Here is a 19696-nt window from a genome sequence, read left to right as displayed (position 1 = left end):
TTCCTCAGAAAGGTTTCTCGATGCTACTGTAGACATGGCTCTTAAAGAATTACTAATAAAAAATTAAGTTATATGTTCCTCCAGTGTTCAGAAAACAGGTTTTAAAATGGTCTCATATCCTAAACCCAGAAACTGTTAAAAAGATACTTTTGGTTTGAAAATATGTTTCAAGATCTTTAAGATTTTGTATTATCATCAATGTTCGTAGCAGAGCAAAACCAGCTCAGGGAGCTTCACTGAGGTCACTATGTCTAATATTACATCCCTATAGACCCTGGGGAGACTTAACAATGGATTTCAGGGTTGCTAAGGTCATTTCAATTTTAGAATCCCGATAAACTTGAAGGGTATACCTTTTAGAGGGTGTTATGTTATGATTTTGTATTTTTGTGATCTTTTTCTGAGCATTACATTTTTTTTCCTTGGATTTATTATTTCTTTTCTTAGATTTTGAAAATTATAAAATTTAGTTTTACTGATGTTTTCTAATTTTATTTTGATTTTTGATTAGTTATTTTATATATTCATTATGTTTTAGAAAACCTAGAACTCGTGGTACCCATTGCTTGGGAACCTGTCCTGGAAGTCAAGTTATGTGGCATCAACAGTGTGATACTACTTAAGCCAGAATCTCCTCTTCCTCCTCATTCAAGTTTGTGGAAATCCTCTCTAAACATATTTCTTGCTTTACAGTTGGTCTGAACTTCAGATAGTCAAGAAACTTGTTTTGCGTTTTTGACAGTAAGCTTTGGTATCCATATTGGGCATTAGATTTTGATCCTTAGAAGTATTTATGACATTAACCTCACAGAGCCTGATGTATAATATATATGTCTAGAGACAACCTTCAGTGAATTCTACTTACATGGGAGTGGGAACAATTAGATGGTTCTCTGAGTATCACATTTTTAAATCAATCTAACATTCCATGAAGGTGGAGCTCAAAGGGGTGGTGATATAAACAGTTAAGAGCACTGGTACTTTGCTCAATGTTGTCTGACGAATATCAAGTCTATGGTTATGATAGATAAATGTTCCATTGCCAAAAAGTCTCCCAAAAAGGCCCCTGTAAAACAAATAAATGTGTCTCTTTTGTGTGGAGAACACATCACAGGTGTTAAAAACAAACAAAATCTCTTTCGGGGAATAATATTTCTGTGAAACCAGATTATGCTTTAGCACATGAGCACATCACTTGACATGTAGTAAAAGTGAACAACCTTGGGCTTAGGCTGTATGTGATCAATGTCATTCAAGATTACAACAGTACAGTCAGATGATTGTAAGATAAAGAACTGGCAGCTACGTTTGCAAAATAAATAACTATACGGTATTTTTTCATACATTTATTCATATATTTAAATGGTGCCATTACACCAAGTAAAAAGAAGGTGAAAAGAGCTCTGATTAAGCACTGTCTTTTTGCTATTGATAATGATAATGAAAAGCCACAGAAAAAGCAGATTTCTGGACACAGTAAATTGGAAAAAGTCAATTTGCTGAACTACACTCTAGCATTACCACACACCATGGACAATGCTGCACAGTCTACACGAATAGCTAAAGTAAGCTAACATTACTATCTACTTTTAAATGTCAAACATGCCATTCCAGATTATTGGCGCAGCACTTAAATACATTTCAAAGTATATAATGTATATAGACCACATTACCTCTCTAAAGTCTAGTTGCTGTTGATATATCATGGAATGATGTAATAGTGAAAATGACAGAAAGATATACAGTATAAATTAATCTTAAAGTTGGATTTAACTTATTTTACTGTGCTCTTTAGCTGATATTGGCAACTTATTCATCTTTATTTCAGTGCCAAGTCTTTTGTTCAGTCTCTTTTTCAGTTTACTTTACTTGTTTTTTGGTTGTACTCTGGCCATTTAAAATTCACTGGCTGTGGTGGGTTTTTAGGAAGAAACCCCATAGATGGAGCCTATACAGTGGCGAAAAAATTATTCCTATTCTGAAAATGCCTGTTCAAGCTCTGATAAAAAAGTGGAAAGTTAGGGGTTCTGTTGTTACGAAGCCATGATCAGATAAACCAGCTGAGATTTCAGCTTGGCTTCTCTGCAAAGGAGTGGTGTTGCTGTTTGAAAATGCACAAATAAGGAGGTACTTGAACAAAAATGGGCTATGCGTTCGAATTGCAAGGAAAAAAAAACCTTTACTGTACCAATGCCACAAAACAGCTCACTTAAAATATGCCAAACAGCCTCTTGACAAGCCTCAAAACTTCTGGAACAAAGTGATGAGAGCAGAATTGAACATTATGGTTACAACCATAAATGCTATGTTTGGAAGAGGATACAATAAGGCCTGTAATGAAAAGTACACCATCCATACTGTGAAGCATGGAGTTGGATCTCTGATGTTCTGGAGGTGTGTGAACTACAGTGGCACAGGTAACTTAATGAAAATTGATGGCAAGATGAATGCAGCATGTTACCAGGAAATATTGGAGGACAACTTACATTCATCAGTCCAGAAGCTGTGCATAGGATGAACTTGGATCTTCTAACATGACAATGATCCAAAACACAAGGCCAAGTTAACCTTTCGGTGGCTACAACAGAAAAAAGTGAAAGTGCTGAGTGGCCATCACAGTCTCTTGACCTCAGTTTCATTGAGCCACTCTGGGAGGATCTCAAACATGCAGTTCATGCAAGACAACCCAAGAATTTACTGGACCTGGAGGCTTTTTTCCAAGAAGAATGTGCAGCTCTACCAACTGTGAAAATCAATATCCACAACTGTCACAAAAGACTGCATGCCATCATTGATACTAAAGGGGGCAACAAACATTATTTCCTTATTATAATTCTTTTTTTAATGGTTGTGCTGTATTGTGCTTATTTTTTGTCATTTCTATTTATCATTTGTTTCTTTGTTTTCAAACTCCTTTTTGTTACATATACAGTATGTGTCATATACTTGTTGTATTGGTTGATTTACATATTGATATAAATGAATTAATCAAAATAATAATGTTATTATTCAATTGTTCTTGTGTTGCCATCTCTATATTTCTGTATATATGTTTATTTTTATTAGTTTATTGATGTGTCTTGTATTTTTGTTCTATTGTTTTATTTCTCATTTTTATTTTTTCAACTACTATGTTCATATGCATTTACTTCATTGGACTATGATTGGTGTATTTGCTTTATATACATTTCCTTGAATATATAATTTTCTCTACATTTTTGTTATCGATATATGTCTTTGATGTGTACAGTGTTATCTTAACTACTGCTTATACTGATTATTATTAGTGTCCACCATTTTTTTTTTAATTTGCGGCATGAAAATATTTTATTTTTTACTATGTTACTTGCATTATCATCAAGAGTGGTTTCTACCTTGGACCTCTGTCTGCTGATGTATGGTGTGGTTCTGTATGACACTTTTCTGAGTAAAACATGTTTAGAAAATAGATGGCTATATTCATATATTGTATTTAACCAATAGTGGTGTAATACTATAGTGCATGCTCAGATAGTAGTTACATGTGGTTGATTAAAACAGTAATAATTGTGATTTTAAGCACTCCTATATTGCTATATGCATGAATGTAGTTCAAAGAACTTGCAGCCATGGGAGAGGCATCAAGGGTGTATGAGATCAGAAGAAAAATGCTTTGTATCTTGTGAAGTACCAATAGTGGGGACAACACATAAATAATGTGTGCCAGTGTATTATTGAACCATTATTGTTAGGATGATCCCTAGGGACCATATCAAAATGAAAATGCCAATATTCAAAGAGATTAATATTTATAAAACCCTTCCAATTACTAGGTACAAATTTATTAATTATTTGATATTTCTTATTAATAATAATAATAATAATTAATCCACTTTTGCTTAAAGTGAATATACAATAAGTGATTGTCAAGCATTTTGACAAAAGAAAAAAATAAGACATTTAAATTAATATAAGCCATGATGCCCAAAGTTAAAGAAAGAAAACAACACTAAATTGAAAAAAAATATTTAACTTGGAAAGAAATATCCAAAAACTAAAGCCAAAACTTCATATTTTAAATCCTCAAATTCAATACATTAATCATTTAAGCAAACTCCAAGATAGTTAACCCAGAAAATTTAACTCAAGAAATGAATTATAGCTAGAAACTGCAAAAAAAACATTAAGGTAGGAGAAACAGAACTTACTCTTAAGAAGAGACTTCTAAACAAAGTATAGGAATATAACACATGAGCAACTTACTGAGGCACAATCCACACTTACAATAGGCCTTAGGTGACTGCACTATACTTGGCTGCAACACACCTGAGCACATGAACATAATTAGAAACCTGACAATGCTTTAGAGTTAAGAGGAAAATGAACAAAAGCAATTAAAGAAAAATAAAAGTTAAAACAGAAAAATGTAGACCCAGGGGGAAAGAGTTATAGCTGAAAAATGACAGTTATTAGGTTACCTACCTTTCTGAATCAGGGTAGTGTGCAAATATTGTGAATTTGTGTAAACTGAATATTTGTACTGGATTCTGTAATGCAAAGTTAGTACACCATATTACTGTTTAAATTGAATAAGGCTTATTTTAAAATATTCTTATTTAAGCCATAATGATTCTAATAATTTTATATATACCCTGATTATTTTTATTGTTAAGCCATTTTTCATTAAAATTAAATATTCTGATTTCACTCCACAATTCAAATACATGTCATCAGGTGCAACACCTTTAACTTACAGCTTGTACATTATGCCTCTGGTGACCTGATTTCTGTTGGAATGGATGGGAAAAATTGCAAGGAGAAATTTGAGCCTTTTTGTTTTTAAGCTGTATATTTTTGTACATCCTAAGAGTAATTAAAATGCAAAGCAAAAACTTTCTCTAGTGAAAAGTTTTTGTTTACAACTTATGTCATAGAGCAATTAAGTGTTTGTTCCTTTTGCCATGAGTCTGCTGCAAATTAATATATCTTTAATATTTAGTTGATCAGGCTTAGATAGTCTTTGAGGTATTGAAATGAAGAATGTAAATTTTAAGGTAACATTAAATCAGCATTACTGCCCATAAATGTGGGAGTGGATTCTGTCTCAAGTTTGTAAAGACTCTTCACTTTCTAAATCGTGCTTCCCACTGTGGAAATGTTTAAGCTCAAACATAATTGGAAATAATATCTATATCTGAAAAAAAATCAGGTGGACTTTTATAGTACAGCAAATCCAAAAATTTGGCCAATAGAGTTAGATTATAACCTATAATTCCATCCATCCATCCATTATCCAACCCGCTATATCTTAACTACAGGGTCACGGGGGTCTGCTGGAGCCAATCCCAGCCAACACAGGGTGCAAGGCATTAAACAAACCCCTATAATTCTCATGCAAAAAATGTGCTTTTATTCTTCTTCGCCTAAATTATGTGGAATCTGACACGTCATCAGTTGATACATGTGCAACAGCCTCACAGCGACAGGAAAGTATCAATAGGCACAAACTGCAAAGCAAAACAAACTATTACACCAGGACGGTAAAGTAATGGTCTTACACAATAATTGAAAAGTGTTACATTTTTTTCAGAAAAAAGTGGTCCCAAATGACTAGAGATAATGAAACTTAGTGTTGTTTAAAATTACTTTTCAATGCAGTAGAAATTAGAATATTTACCTGTACCAATGAATTATTTAATGCTTCTTATGAACAGTACATGATATAATGTCAATTTTTGCCATTCAGATTGTGTTAAATCCATCCATCCATCCATTTTCCAACCCGCTGAATCCGAACACAGGGTCACGGGGGTCTGCTGGAGCCAATCCCAGCCAACACAGGGCACAAGGCAGGAACCAATCCCGGGCAGGGTGCCAACCCACCGCAGAAAATTGTGTTAAATGTTCTAGCATATTCTAACTGTCAGGTTTCTTGTCTCTTTATAGCTGGTACAAAGCCATGTCCCTGTCTTTCTGTGGAAATGACAATGCTTCAGCCTATAGCGTCTATGAAGGAGTCCTGAAAAATGGATGCTTTGTTGATGCCCTCAACTTGGTCCCACATGTTTTCCTGCTGTTTATTACTTTCCCTATCTTATTTATTGGTAAGTATACTGCAGCTCTGATTCGGGTTTACCTGTGGTATGTAAAATACTGTTTATACCAAACAAATATATACAAATGGGTACAGCAAGTAAATTAATAAATAATATATAAGCTAATAAATTACTCTGCTGCACTGTTTAGGAAATTACTGTATCTACACAGATTACTGCATGATAAAGGTCTTGTAACACTCAAGTAAAGTGTTGGATCTTGAAGAATCTTTTATAAATTCTATTTTAAGAAAGCTTTTAAACATGCCTGCCAGACCTTTCTGAAATGAATATCTGCATTATCATTATTAGTGTTATCTACTTAATAAAAAACAGTGGAAAATGACTTAACTGATTAACTTGAGGACTGTACATTGAATTTTGAAATCACAGGTTTGGGCTTACATTTTACAGTGACATAATTGCACATGCTTAAGGACTATACTGTATAATATATACTTAAACAGTAATGAAATTGAATATATTCATTGGAAATAGATTTCAAAGAGGCACAATACATAAATAACAGATGGCAATGATGGCATGTAGGTGGGGAGTTAAAAATCTGTAATCCTAACCACTCCTGAATTAAAAACAGTTGCGTGGTATAGTGACTGGATGATTGGGCTTTAAAACATAGCTCAGTTCTCCTTTAAACCATTGTCAGGCAGTAAGTCATTTTCTAACCTGCTTAGTCCTGAACAAGGTAGCAGGGGTCTGATGGAGCCTATCCCAGCTAGCACAGGGTGCAAGGCAGGAACAAATCTTGGACAAAGTGCCACTCCATCACAGGGCAAACACATACATACACACAAGCCACACTCTAGGGCCAATTTAGGATCACCAGTTCACCTAACCTGCATGTCTTTGGACTGTGGGAGGAAAGCTACACAGACACTGGGAGAACATGCAAACTCCATGCTGGTTGGACCCGGGCCACAAACCCTGGCCTCCTTACTATGAGGCAGCAGCGCTACCACTGTGCCACTGCACTGCCCTAAACCATTGTGTGTTCCCTAAAAATTCAATTAACTTGCCTCTGTGGCTGCTAGAAAAAAATATATGCTAGCAATGATAAAATATATCCTTACAGTGTAAGTTTCCTTGTGTTAAGGGCAATAGGGGTCCCCAGATCCTAGTTTCTGTTCATCCCATCAATTTAGTGTTCATTTACATTCCTGCCAACTTTGTACTTAGCTGGCTTTTGCTAGTGAATTAGTTTTAGGATTGCTTTGGGCTCTTGGAATCATGTTCGGGTTGGGGTTGTCTTTCATTTGCCCAGGCATTATCAGATTAGAACTCTGTCTAATGGTTCCTGTTATCTTTGCACCCCTTAGCTTTGAATTAGTTTTGGAGAGTCAGGTCTTAAAAAATAGCTCACTTGTGTGATACCTTCTTAATCACACGTGTTGCTATCTGTGGCCCTCTCTGTCTTTCCTGGAAGAGGATCAGAAAACTCTGCACATGGCATATTTTTCTGCAGACAACTTCGTCCCACATATAATGGTACACCATCCTATAAGCCTTCCAGAGGACTCAGTACACATGCATGTCTTTTTTTAATTTTATTGGAGGAAAAAAACATTCTGTACAATCAAGTGGAACTTAGCAAAACACATACATACTGTATCTTACTACTCCCTTGCAGCTCCTGATTGCATATGGATAGGCTGTAAATGCATTGTACATGCAGTGCAGTTTCACTGGAAGCTTCAAATGTCTTTAACAGAAATATACAATTCCAATGACATTTTTTTTTGCACAATGCAAACAACTTCCTCTATTGTGGAGTTTAACTTGGTGGGTGTACCAGAGTTTAGTATGGTTCAAACATTTTTAATGATAATGAAGGCACAGATGAAGATGACAGCAATATATTATTAAGAAAAGACAATAGAGGTATTGGATGTTCTATAATGCTGCAACTGTTAACTGCTTTAATCAAGGGTACAGTCTGAATTTGTGAGCGAACTCAAGACTGGTGGGATAAAATACTGCTTTGATTGTGAAGTTACTATGACTGGCTATCCACTCTTCAAATGTCTTGCCTCAATTTTTTTCTATGTTTGTGAAGCTTCTGCTGAGAAGAAAACATGTAATTTCAAAGATGTATACCTGTCCAAAATCATTTGCAGTCATGTTAAAGTGTCTTGCCGAAGGTGCTGGCTTTAACATCTTATCCAGTCTTTTTAGAATAACTAAACCATCAGTAAGCCAGTGAAATCAATGATCTGTGACCAGCTCTGTAAGAGATGTACATCAGTCTACCTTAAGGGAAGCAACTTCATGGAATTGTGGGTGGCTTTGAAAATAGATGCAGGTTTCCTTGGTGCAATACTGCAATCAGTGTGTTATTACAAAAGGGATACCTTTTAATTTTAATTCAGGCCATAAATGATTATCAGTTGCATCAATAAAAATTCCATTTTGAATAAGTTGAAGACTGACGTTTGTATCTTAGCAAAAAAAAAAAAGTTTCTTTAAATCAGCATTTTAGAAAGAATGTGTAAAACAAACATAAATATTAATAAAACAGCTTTGGTACATAGTGCTCATGTTGCATTGCCCATTTTACATTGCATACTTTTACTAAATCCAGATGTGGCAAAAATGAATGGCTGGTGAGATTGGCCTTTCCTGCTTGTACCAGCAGCATTAGCTAAACTTGCATAGTCAGGTGAATACACAAGTTACAGTTCTAATTCATAGTTTGTTAATAATTTGCAACAACACCCTTTCTGCTAAGCCGACAAAAAAGTTTGGCTAAATGTTTTGGCTCACCACTCTCTTTTGCTTTGAAACAAAAGAATTACCAAATTGGCAAGGCAGATTTCTCCTTAGCCACCAATTCTTCCATTTGTGCTTTTGTGTATTAAACAAAGTATCTTTGTACTTTGTTTCTGTGGCTATTAATAATGGCCAAACTGAGAACTACAGGAATAAAATAAAGCAATGTTGGCTTACTCAGTTAAAAATGCTGATGCGCCACCTATGATAACATCTTTAACTGGCAATTTTTAAGGAGAGGATCAATCAACCTCAGAATTATGCAGATTGCTTAAACATAACTGTATTACCTCAATAGCACATAGATGTAGTTTATTTTGTAGAATAACTAGCTTTCCATAAAGCACTTAACCTGAAATAGTTAAAATTTAAAATGATTTTCAGCTGCAAGTATGTTAACTTAGTTATATGAGAATAATAACTTACTAAACTACTTATTCTAAGCCAGTTAAATTATGATGGTAATTGGTTCAGCTGACCAACAAAATAATGGGCTATGCATTTTGATACTTATTTGCACATATATGCATTCTTGGCATCCTCTGCATATTCTAAAATGTACTTTTAAGATTAAACTACATGATCCCAGTTTTGTGTAATGCTTAAGCACCCTATCTGCATAATGAAAAGCATGTTACCTTTAAGGAGTTGATTTTTCAGTCTGTTATTAAACATAAAAAGGGAGCATGGTAATTTTTGATGTATTTTCTTCAACCAACAATAATATTTGAATGTTATTCATTTTAAAAATATACTCATTGCATACATATATTTACACAGTGTAGGAAAAGGCTCCATGTACAAGTATTATATTTCATATTTAAGATTATGCTTGCATAAGTTAAGAAAGGAGAATTTTAAAATCAATTAATGTACATATTAAGATATTGATAGTGTCTTGTATGTGAGATGTTGTTTCTTCAGGCAGAAGTCCTTCAGTTGTCTTTTATTACAAAATCAATTTTTTTTTAAAGTTTTATCTGTGTAACTATTGAGTAGTACAGCAAGATACTATGCCGCTTGTGGTCAAAGCATTACATTTTCTAATAGCTAGTGTAATAAAGACACAGAATCTCATAAAGGTTTGGGGTTTCTGGCCCCGTATACTGTACAGATTTGCAAACAAAAAATACGGTCAGTGATATGACTTCCTGTCATTATAACAGACATTTTGCATGTGATGGAGGGACCATTTATGGGGTGGGACTGGAAACTGATGAAAGGAATGCTGGGAAGGAACCGAGGTGCTGTATGGGAGCCATGACGATGGAATGTGGAAGTGGTAGTGAATGGTTTAGGGAATCCGAGCAAAGTTGCGGCAGCGTTGATTCTGTCTTTCTGTGGGAATAAAAGAAAGAAAGGTTAGTATACCCACCTTGGTCCCCTGGCACGATATGTTACGTTGCTCGTCGGGTCTTTATGCGGCTCCCTATGCGTGCGTGTGTGACATAACCCCCCCCCTCTTCCCCCACCCAGCCCAGACCCATCGGGTCGGGCAGCCCGAACCGAGAGGTCGTGAACCCGGGAGAGAGCATCAGCGTTGGCTTGCAGGTTACCCCGGCGATAAGTGACGGCAAACTTGTACGGCAGAAGGTCTAAAAACCACCTGATAACTCGGGGATTCGACTCCTTGTGCACAGCCATCCACTGGAGGGTGGCATGGTCCGTCAACAGAGAAAACTCCCAACCCAACAGGTAGTACCTCAGGTGTGTTACCACCCACTTGATGGCCAAGGCTTCCCGCTCCACTGCAGCATACCTTGTCTCCCGATCCAGCAGTTTCCGGCTCAGGTAACTCACTGGGTGCTTGACACCGTTGATGCTTTGGCTCAGCACGGCGCCTAGACCTGTGTCCGAAGCATTGGTCTGGAGGATAAAAGGGAGAGAAAAATCAAGGGTTCTTAATACCAGTGCCGTGGTCAGGGCCATTTTTAGGTCACTGAATGTCTGTTCCATTAAATCATCCCATACAACATATAAAGGGGCCCTTTTCTTCGTCAGATTTGTCAAGGTTACGGCCCTCTCGGAGAAACGAGGTACAAATCAGTGGTAGTAACTCACTAACCCCAGGAAAGCTTGCATCTGTTTCTTGGTTATCGGACAGGTCCATTCCAGGATATCTTTAATTTTTGAACATTGTGGTTTCACCAGTCCTCCCCCCAACAGGTAGCCCAAATACCTCCCAGGTGCCGGAATAGATGACTACGTCATCAAGGTAGTTGGCACAATAGGACTGGTGGGCCTTTAGCCTACCAGACGCAGGAAGGTCGCAGGGGCTCCGTGCAGCCCAAGTGGGAGGACCTAATATTGCCAATGCCCGCTAGGGGTGCTGAAGGCTGTTCTCTCTTTAGCGGATGCCGTTAAGGCATCAAATTTGGAGACCTGAATCATTACAGAATCTCCAAACCCATCGGGCATAGAAACAAAGACGATGGGACTGAACCACGGGCTGTGACTCTCCTCTATTTTGTCCATATCCAGCATTCGTTGGACTTCCAGCTCCACCTCCGCACGTTTTGCTTCCGGGAGGCGATAGAGCCATTCCCTTACTATCACCTCCGGGTCCGTCACAATGTAGTGCTCAGTCTGCGAGGTGCGTCCTGGCGTCTCATTGACTACTTCCGGGATGGACAGGATCACACTATCTAGCTCCTGCCTCTGGTGGGGCAGCAAATTGGAGCTGAAGTTAAGGACTGATTTTTCTGAGAAAAGGGAGAGGATGGCGGTCATTCCGATCCCTCCAACGCTTCAGCAAGTTGACATGATACACCCTCTTGCTCGGTCGATGATTTGGTTGCTTCACCAAATAGTCGTCAAGCCCTTTCCTCTCTTTCACCTCGTATGGACCCTGCCAATGGGCTAACAATTTGCAGTGGGAAGTAGGCACGAGCACCATCACATGATCCCCCGGCTGGAATTCCCGGAGGGAGGTGTTTTGATTATAATTCCTCGCCTGCGCAGCTTGAGCTCTCGACATGTATTCCTTTAGAAGGGGTCGAATATTTTCTAACCTATTGCGCAGTTGCGCGATATATTCCAAAATATTGGTGGAGGGAAGAGTCTCCCCTTCCCATCCTTCTTTTAGAATGTCCAAAATACCCCGGTGTTGGCGGCCATATAAAAGTTCAAAAGGAGAAAAACCGGTGGAGGCTTGTGACACCTACTGATAAGCAAAAGGACAAGGGGTAAAAGTTGGTTCCAGTTCCTACTGTCCGCATTGACTACCTTGTGGAGCATCTGTTTAAGGGTTTGGTTAAAACGTTCCATTAACCTATCCGTCTGAGGATGATAAAAAGATGTTTTCAAATGCTTAATACGGAGTAACTTGGCAACTTCCCTGAACATATCCAAAGTAAAGGGGTATACCTTGGTCCGTGAAGACTTCTTTAGGTATTCCCACTCGGGAGAAAAGGGCTACCAATTCCCATGCGATATTTTTTGTAGTAGCGAAGCGCAAGGGAACCGCTTCTGGGTACTGAGTTGCATAGTCTACCATGACTAAAATGTATTTATGGCCACGCGTTGAAGGCTCCAGGTGCCCTACAAGATCGATTCTGATCCTTTCGAAGGGGATATCAATAAGGGGAATCAGACATGACTGACAGAAACGACGGACCTCCTCGTTAATTCCGCGCCAAGAGAACTGGAGTTTTATTCTCTCCAATGTTTTCTCGGCCCCAAGGTGGGTGCCAAGGAGGTGGGTATGAGCCAGTTCACAGACCTCCCGCTGGGAGGTCCGTGGCACTAGCAACAACTTCCGTACCTCACCTTGGTGGTCTGCAACTCGATACAACAGATCATTTTCCAGTACAAAGTAGGGTCCCGGTGGTATGGGAATGTCCGGCGTATTGCCATCAACAGAAACAATAGCATTCTGGGCAAACTTTAGGGAATCATCGTTCCACTGCTCTCTTTTAAATGACGTTGGCGTGGACTTAAACTGATAATCCATGCAATTTAAGGGGTCTGGTGGAGCCGGGGGGGTTGTCGTCAGCCTGCCCCAGACCCCCATCCGGGTCAAAGTCCGTCGCCAGAAAGTCTTCCCCCCGGCTCTCTACGTCATCATTACTTGCCGGGCTGCATGGTGTGGGAGCCATGGGGATGGTGCCTTGTCCATCCACAACTAAACCCAACTTGGCAATAGGAGTGGTGCTTTTTCTACCGCAATTGCTTTCAGACCAGTCTTGTCCTAGAATAACTGGAAAGGGCTGTTCGGGCAGCATGGCCACCAACAGCTGTCTCGGTTCACCCTTCCAGGTTATGTAACACTTGGTGGACCTATACAACTTGGTCTCTCCATGCACACAGGTTACATTCACATGCTGGGGTGCCCACTGTCGCGGTAGTACAAAACGGTGAGCAACAATAGTAATGTTACTCCCAGAATCAAACAATGCCACAACCGAATGCCCATTAACTAAGACCACTCCCGTGTTCTGAACAGCCAGGGGATTAGACAGAGCACAGTACCTCTCTCCTTTGACCCAGGTGCAGTCCATCAATTCCACGTTCTGAGGACAGGCGAGTAGGGTGTGTCTGACTTCGCTGCACTTGAAACAGCAGGTTCTTTCTCTTGACTTACCTGGAGCTTCTGGTGTGCGATGGAAGGGCTCGGGAGTAGCGACACGTCCCTGTCGGGCACCGCGAGCAGACCTCTCCAACCCCCCGACTCGGTTCACCGCGAGTTGGTACTCCAGTACCTCCAGAAGGCTTTTCATATCCTTAAAAGGATGCCGTTGGACCTGCTGGGCGAGATACTCTGGCATGGCGTTAATGAACCCCTCTCAGGCCACTTGTTCCACTACCTGGTGAGCCTGGTTGACGTCTGGCCTCAGCCAGTGCCCTATTTTGCCCCAGGACTCAAAGGCCTGGGCCTGGGCAGGGCGATAGGGGTTGAATTTCCAGAGCCTCCACTTGCTTGCCTGCTGGTCCGATGTGACGCTGTAGCGCCTTAAAATCTCTGTCCTCAGGAGGTCATAATCCGCGGCTTCCTCGACGGGGAGGTCATGATAGGCCCTCTGCGCAATACCCTTCAAGTACAGCGCCAGTATGGATGCCCACTCCCCCGTGGCCAGTGATTCTAAGAGGCTGTCCTCTTGAAAGATGATAAATATGACTCGATCGGAGGAGGTGGAGGCTGCGCGGGCTCCGGTCTAGCCGCTTCAGCCGCCGCGAGCTGTGTCTTGGTCTCTGCCAGCTCTTGCTTCGTGGCTGCCTGCTCCAACTGCAACACCTGGAGCTGGCCCGCCAGACTTGTCAATAATGTGTTAAGATCTTGTCCTTCTGACATTTCTCGGACAAAATAATCCTGCCGGCTACGCCACTGTAATAAAGACACAGAGTCTCATAAAGGTTTGGGGTTTCCCCGTATACTGACAGATTTGCAAACAAAAAATATGGTCAGTGATATGACTTCCTATCATTACAACAGACATTTTGCATGTGATGGAGGGACCATTTATGGGGTGGGATCGGAAACGAATGAAAGGAATGCTGGGAAGGAACCGAGGTGCTGTATGGGAGCCATGACATCATCAAGATGGGACCAGAGGAAAGGATGGAATGCGGAAGTGATAGCGCGTGGTTTTGGAAACTTATGGCTTTCTGTGGGAATAAAAGAAAGAAAGGTTAGTACCCCACCTTGGTCCCCTGGCACAATATGTTATGTTGCTCGTCATGTCTTTACGCGGCTCCATATGCACGCGTGCGTGACACTAGAGAAACCTTGAACCTCTTTGATGCCTACAGCTTGTAGAATTAAAATAAAATGTATCCTTTTTGTATAGTTTGAACACCCAAACTTGTGTTAAAGAGATACATTCTGTGACTCTGTTAAGGTGGTTTGCAGATTTCCGATTTTTCCAATTTTTCATAGAAGTGGAATAATATACGTATATTTTTGAAAAATATGTCTCATATACTTTTTACACTTATGTTTAGTTGACTTTTGTACTTCATAGTTAATAATTTATTTTATGTGCTTTAGTTTAATTGTAATAATTAATCACTTTTTTTGTAAAATACTGTATTTTGAAATAGATATTTTGTAAAATAAATTTTGATTATTTTGTTGATCCTTCTTTTTGCTAGGCAGGGAAGGTTTGTCATGTGATGTAAAGGCTAATTGGTCTCTGATACTCATAGGCTGTCAGTGTCACACCAAAACTAATCTTTATTGTCTGATTGGTACAGGTTGGGGAAGTCAAAGTTCTAAGGTTCAGATTCATCACAACACCTGGCTGCACTTCCCAGGACACAACCTAAGATGGATCCTAACATTTGCACTCTTATTTGTTCATGTGTGTGAAATAGCAGAAGGAATAGTTTCAAATGAGTAAGTTGTCAGTTAATTCTTTTTGTTTGATGTTGACAGGTCACAAAAATAACTTGCTAGGAATAACATTGCATGTAAAGTCAAATTATTTTACTGCATGGTTCAGTATTCTTCTTAAAGTCAAAAAATTCTTTTGAACTTTCTGTAGCTCCTACTCTTTATATTTTATACTCACTTCAGTTTTTAAACAACTAGACAGTGTGCTGCATGGTACCCCCATGAAAGTTTCTTTAATGACTCAGTCACATCTCACTGGCATTTTCTGCAATCCTAATAATACTCCAAACATTAAGCACACTTATCCTGCTCTGTGCAAATTTTCATTTCCTTGGAGTTGAATATGTTACAAAAATAGTTAACAATATCCCAGATGTCTTTAATGAGCATACTGTAAGACATCCTTTTGCCAAAATAATACTTGGGTGATCACTGCTGAGTATACATATTGTTTTGGAGATTTATGTGTCTAGAGAGACAAACATGCTCTTTTAATGCTAGATATAAATTCTTGTTTATGTCTCATGAATTAATAAAGAAAATTGTTATACAGAAGATGCATTATTTCTTTAGATGTTTTGGCTAAGATTGGATAGAAAAATAATGTTCCTTCATTAATCAATTAATTCATGAAATTTTAAACAAAAGGCTTTCTCAGTGGAATATTAAGCAGTTTCTGACCTAGTTTTATGTAGATTGCAGTTACCATGTAAAGTTAGGCAGTGGAGCAATTAGTGAAGCTTTCACACATTTGGTAGAAAAAGCAAAGAAAAAAACTCAAGTGTTAAAGTGGCAGTGATAACATCAATTGTGAATGATACATACTGTCCCTTTAAAGTGTTTTTTGAGGAATTCCTGTAGTGTTTTTACTATTAACCAGTGTTTAATTCTTCATACAAATAGTAAAAGTGTGATGCATTTTTCTTCAACTAGCAGTGCTATCCTTGTAAGACATGTTGAAATATAAGTAATCAATGTAGACCTCAGGGGTAACATTTGCGGTGCACTATATTGGAATGTATTTTGTAATGCAGATAATAATAGAATGTCTTGAATTTGTTATTCCACACAGTGATACATCATAATCCTTTGTAGCATTAAAATACATCACTACAGATGTTTGAGATGCATCATCTGTTGTTTTGAAAAATGAAATGCTTATGTCTCAGTTATATGCCATTTGGTAAAAGCAATGTTAACATTTGTAATGTGCTATAAGTTGAAATGATAAAATGCAATGCATTTTATTACTACAAATGTTTGTGATGCACCATCTGTTGGAATGTCAGAGACTGAACAACTGGATGGAGACATAGATACACAGACACACAAATACTTATTCTTTTATTAAGAATGGATATGATATAATGTATTATAGGATACATTAATGGCAAATCATCAGAAATTTCTTTAGTACTGAGAAACTTCTTATATAAAATTAACTTTTTTGTCTTTAAATGGGCATGAAAATAAGCATTGCTTTTGGTTAATGCGTTACAATAATGGTATCTCCATATCTACATTTTCAGAGCATGCATAAAGTATAAGGAAGCTCAAGTAAGAAAATAATAATCTGCCTCGACTAGGATCTTGATTAAAATAGAAAATAAAATCTACCCTAAGTTCTTGTCTATAAGCCGGACTCATGTATTAGCCGGAGACCAAAAATCATACGAATTTTTAAAATAAAATCGTATCATAGATAAGCCGGACTCATGGATAAGCCGAACGTACTATAACCTATAACTAATAGAAGGGAGGGAGGTCAGTGGTCTCACTCGCGCCCATTTAATTTCTTTAAGGGGGGAGAGAGTGTGAGATATTGCACTCGCGCCCATTTAATTTCTTTAAGGGGGAGAGAGTGTGAGATATTGCCGTCTCTCTCACTCCCCGCATGGCGCGGTTGGAGCGGCCGGAGCGCGTTCTTTCTGCTCTGGGCGTCGCCGAGTCAGCACGAGCGCGTAGCGGTCATTTAAATTGTGATTTTATATGTAAGCATATTTAAATATATATCGCGGATTTCTGCGGACAATGGGTCTTTTAATTTCTGGTACATGCTTCCTCAGTTGGTTTGCCCAGTTGATTTCATACAAGGGACGCTTTTGGCAGATGGCTGAGAAGCTACCCGGCTTACTGTTCTCTCTCTCTTGCGCTGACTATCTGTGATCCTGACGTATGGGGATTGAGCAGGGGGGCTGTTTGCACACCTAGACGATACGGACGCTCGTCTAAAAATGCTGAAAGATTATCTTCACGTTGCTATCTTTTGTAAAGCTGATTCCTGAAAAGACATGCTGCACAGTGCTTCGCATACTTAAAAGCTCGAAGGGCACGTATTGATTTTTGACTGAAAAACAAACTCTCCCTCTCCCTCTCTTTGTCTGCTCCTGACGGAGGGGGTGTGAGCTGCCGCCTTCAACAGCTTTGTGCCGCGGTGCTTCGCATACTTAAAAGCCAAACAGACATATTGATTTGTTTGCTTCACTGCTTTGAAGAGGAAGATATGTTTGCATTCTTTTAATTGTGAGACGGAACTGTCATCTCTGTCTTGTCATGGAGCACAGTTTAAACTTTTGAAAAAGAGACAAATGTTTGTTTGCAGTGTTTGAATAACGTTCCTGTCTCTCTACAACCTCCTGTGTTTCTGCGCAAATCTGTGACCCAAGCATGACAATATAAAAATAACCATATAAACATATGGTTTCTACTTCGCGGATATTCTTATTTCGCGGGTGGTTCTGGAACGCAACCCCCGCGATGGATGTATAAGCCGGACTTATGTATAAGCCGATATTCTATTTTTTCATTTTCACAACTTTTTTCCTTAGATAAGCCGCGGCTTATTGACAAGAACTTAGGGTACCTTGTTTTTTATGTAATAAAAAAACACTTTCATGGTGCAAATGATTTTCTCATTATGTTTAACTTTATCTGTATTGTAGGTGCATGCAGACTCCCCATCTTCATCTTTTTATGCCTGCTTTAATGGGTTTCATTGCTGCCATTACATCAATCGTTTACTACCACAATATAGAGACCTCAAACTTCCCAAAACTACTTTTAGGTAAGTCAGAGCTGTAACTGTTTCATAATAACAGACTTGAAAAAGTTTTGTCTATGAACAGGTATAATTGCTTCTCCCGTATATACGGTAGTACCTGATCACATCAGTAAAACCTTGCAATCCTGAGATAATTTATGTAAGTGATGAAATTGCATTCACAATTTTATTATCAAAAAAATGTAAAAAATAATTGCAGTGCATTTAACATTTTTCTGTGTATAATGAATGAGTTTACCCTAATAAGAAAGGGCGAAATTAAAAGAAGTATTAAATTGTTAGGATAATAGTAAATTTTTTGAGATTCCAGTGTTACTGGGTTTTAAATATAACATTCACTCTTTAAGGAAATGTAGCCATACTTTTCATAAGAGTTTACTTGTAAGAAATGTTTATCCGAAAAACACTAATGATTTTGATCACTAGCAATATGGTAAAAAAAAAAATCACATCATTTTTTATATTTTATTGTTTTACAGATTTTGTTTTGTTTGTTTTTCTGTTGAAGCATCATTTGTATTCTTTGTGATAAGAGGAGGCAAGTTTAGCAACCCTCCATACCCGTAATAACAAGTTGGACAAAAAGTACAAAAAAGCCTTCTGTTACTAAATGTAAACAAACTGTTGGGATGAACACGGGAAGAGAATAAAAAGTAATGAATAGCATGAGAAAAAAGTAAGAAGCCTTATGTCTAGCTTATAAGTTCTAAAAAGGTCCTTGGCCTTGTATACCAAGTGCGGCATCACACCTACTGCAAAGCACTTCTTTTCTCACTTTCTGTCTTTCTACCATGCTGCATGAAACAGATCACATTGACTGGAATCATAACAATAATTACAAATTATAGTAAGGCCAATGTTTTAGAAGTACTCTTCTTCCATAACTTGCAAAAATATAATTTATATAAATAAGAAATACATTTCATATATGTGTAAGAAAGCCCATCCCCACTCCATAAACCAGTCAGATTAAACCTTTGCAATTCTGGGGAAAAATATACTTTGACTTACTAAATATATATATATCTGTACAATAAGACAGTGTTTCCCAACCTCGGTCCTGGGGGCACACTGTGGCTGCAGGTTTTTGTTCCAACCAGATTCTTAATCAGTGACAATACCTGATAACACTGATCTAATTTAATTGGCTGGTATTATTTTTCTTTTATTCTACATTCAGAAAAGCACAGCAGCATGATTTTTACGTTTATAATACATTTAGAAATATTTCTACTTTTGCTATAGATTTAAATGCTTAACTCTCTTTTGTTGATTTCATTATATTTTGCCCTTTCTCTGTGCAGTTTTTCCCCTTCATTGTATCTTATTAATGACAATTAAAAATGAACAAAGCAGACACACTGGCAAACAACACTGAATAATCAAAGGATGTAACTACTTTAGCATCAGACCCACTAATTAGTAAATAATGGATTAATTAAA

General features: G+C 38.3%; 1 protein-coding gene across 7 annotated transcripts in view; it reads left to right on the top strand.

The window, feature by feature from the left end:
- Positions 1-19696, top strand: part of abcc9 (ATP-binding cassette, sub-family C (CFTR/MRP), member 9) — a 254037-nt gene that overhangs the window by 18620 nt on the left and 215721 nt on the right. For 6 of the 7 annotated variants that reach the window (XM_051923326.1, XM_051923321.1, XM_051923333.1 and 3 more), the window contains 3 exons: positions 5926-6083; positions 15054-15195; positions 18135-18256. In XM_051923326.1, coding sequence (XP_051779286.1) covers positions 5939-6083; positions 15054-15195; positions 18135-18256 — 409 coding nt within the window. In that variant the 5' untranslated portion in view covers positions 5926-5938. Of the gene's footprint in view, positions 1-5925; positions 6084-15053; positions 15196-18134; positions 18257-19696 lie in introns of those variants that run through there. The other variant, XM_051923336.1, reaches the window with a different exon arrangement.

The sequence above is a fragment of the Erpetoichthys calabaricus genome, chromosome 1 (assembly GCF_900747795.2).
Source record: "Erpetoichthys calabaricus chromosome 1, fErpCal1.3, whole genome shotgun sequence".
Taxonomy (NCBI): Eukaryota; Metazoa; Chordata; class Cladistia; order Polypteriformes; family Polypteridae; genus Erpetoichthys; species Erpetoichthys calabaricus.
This window is presented reverse-complemented; position numbering and strand designations above follow the sequence as displayed.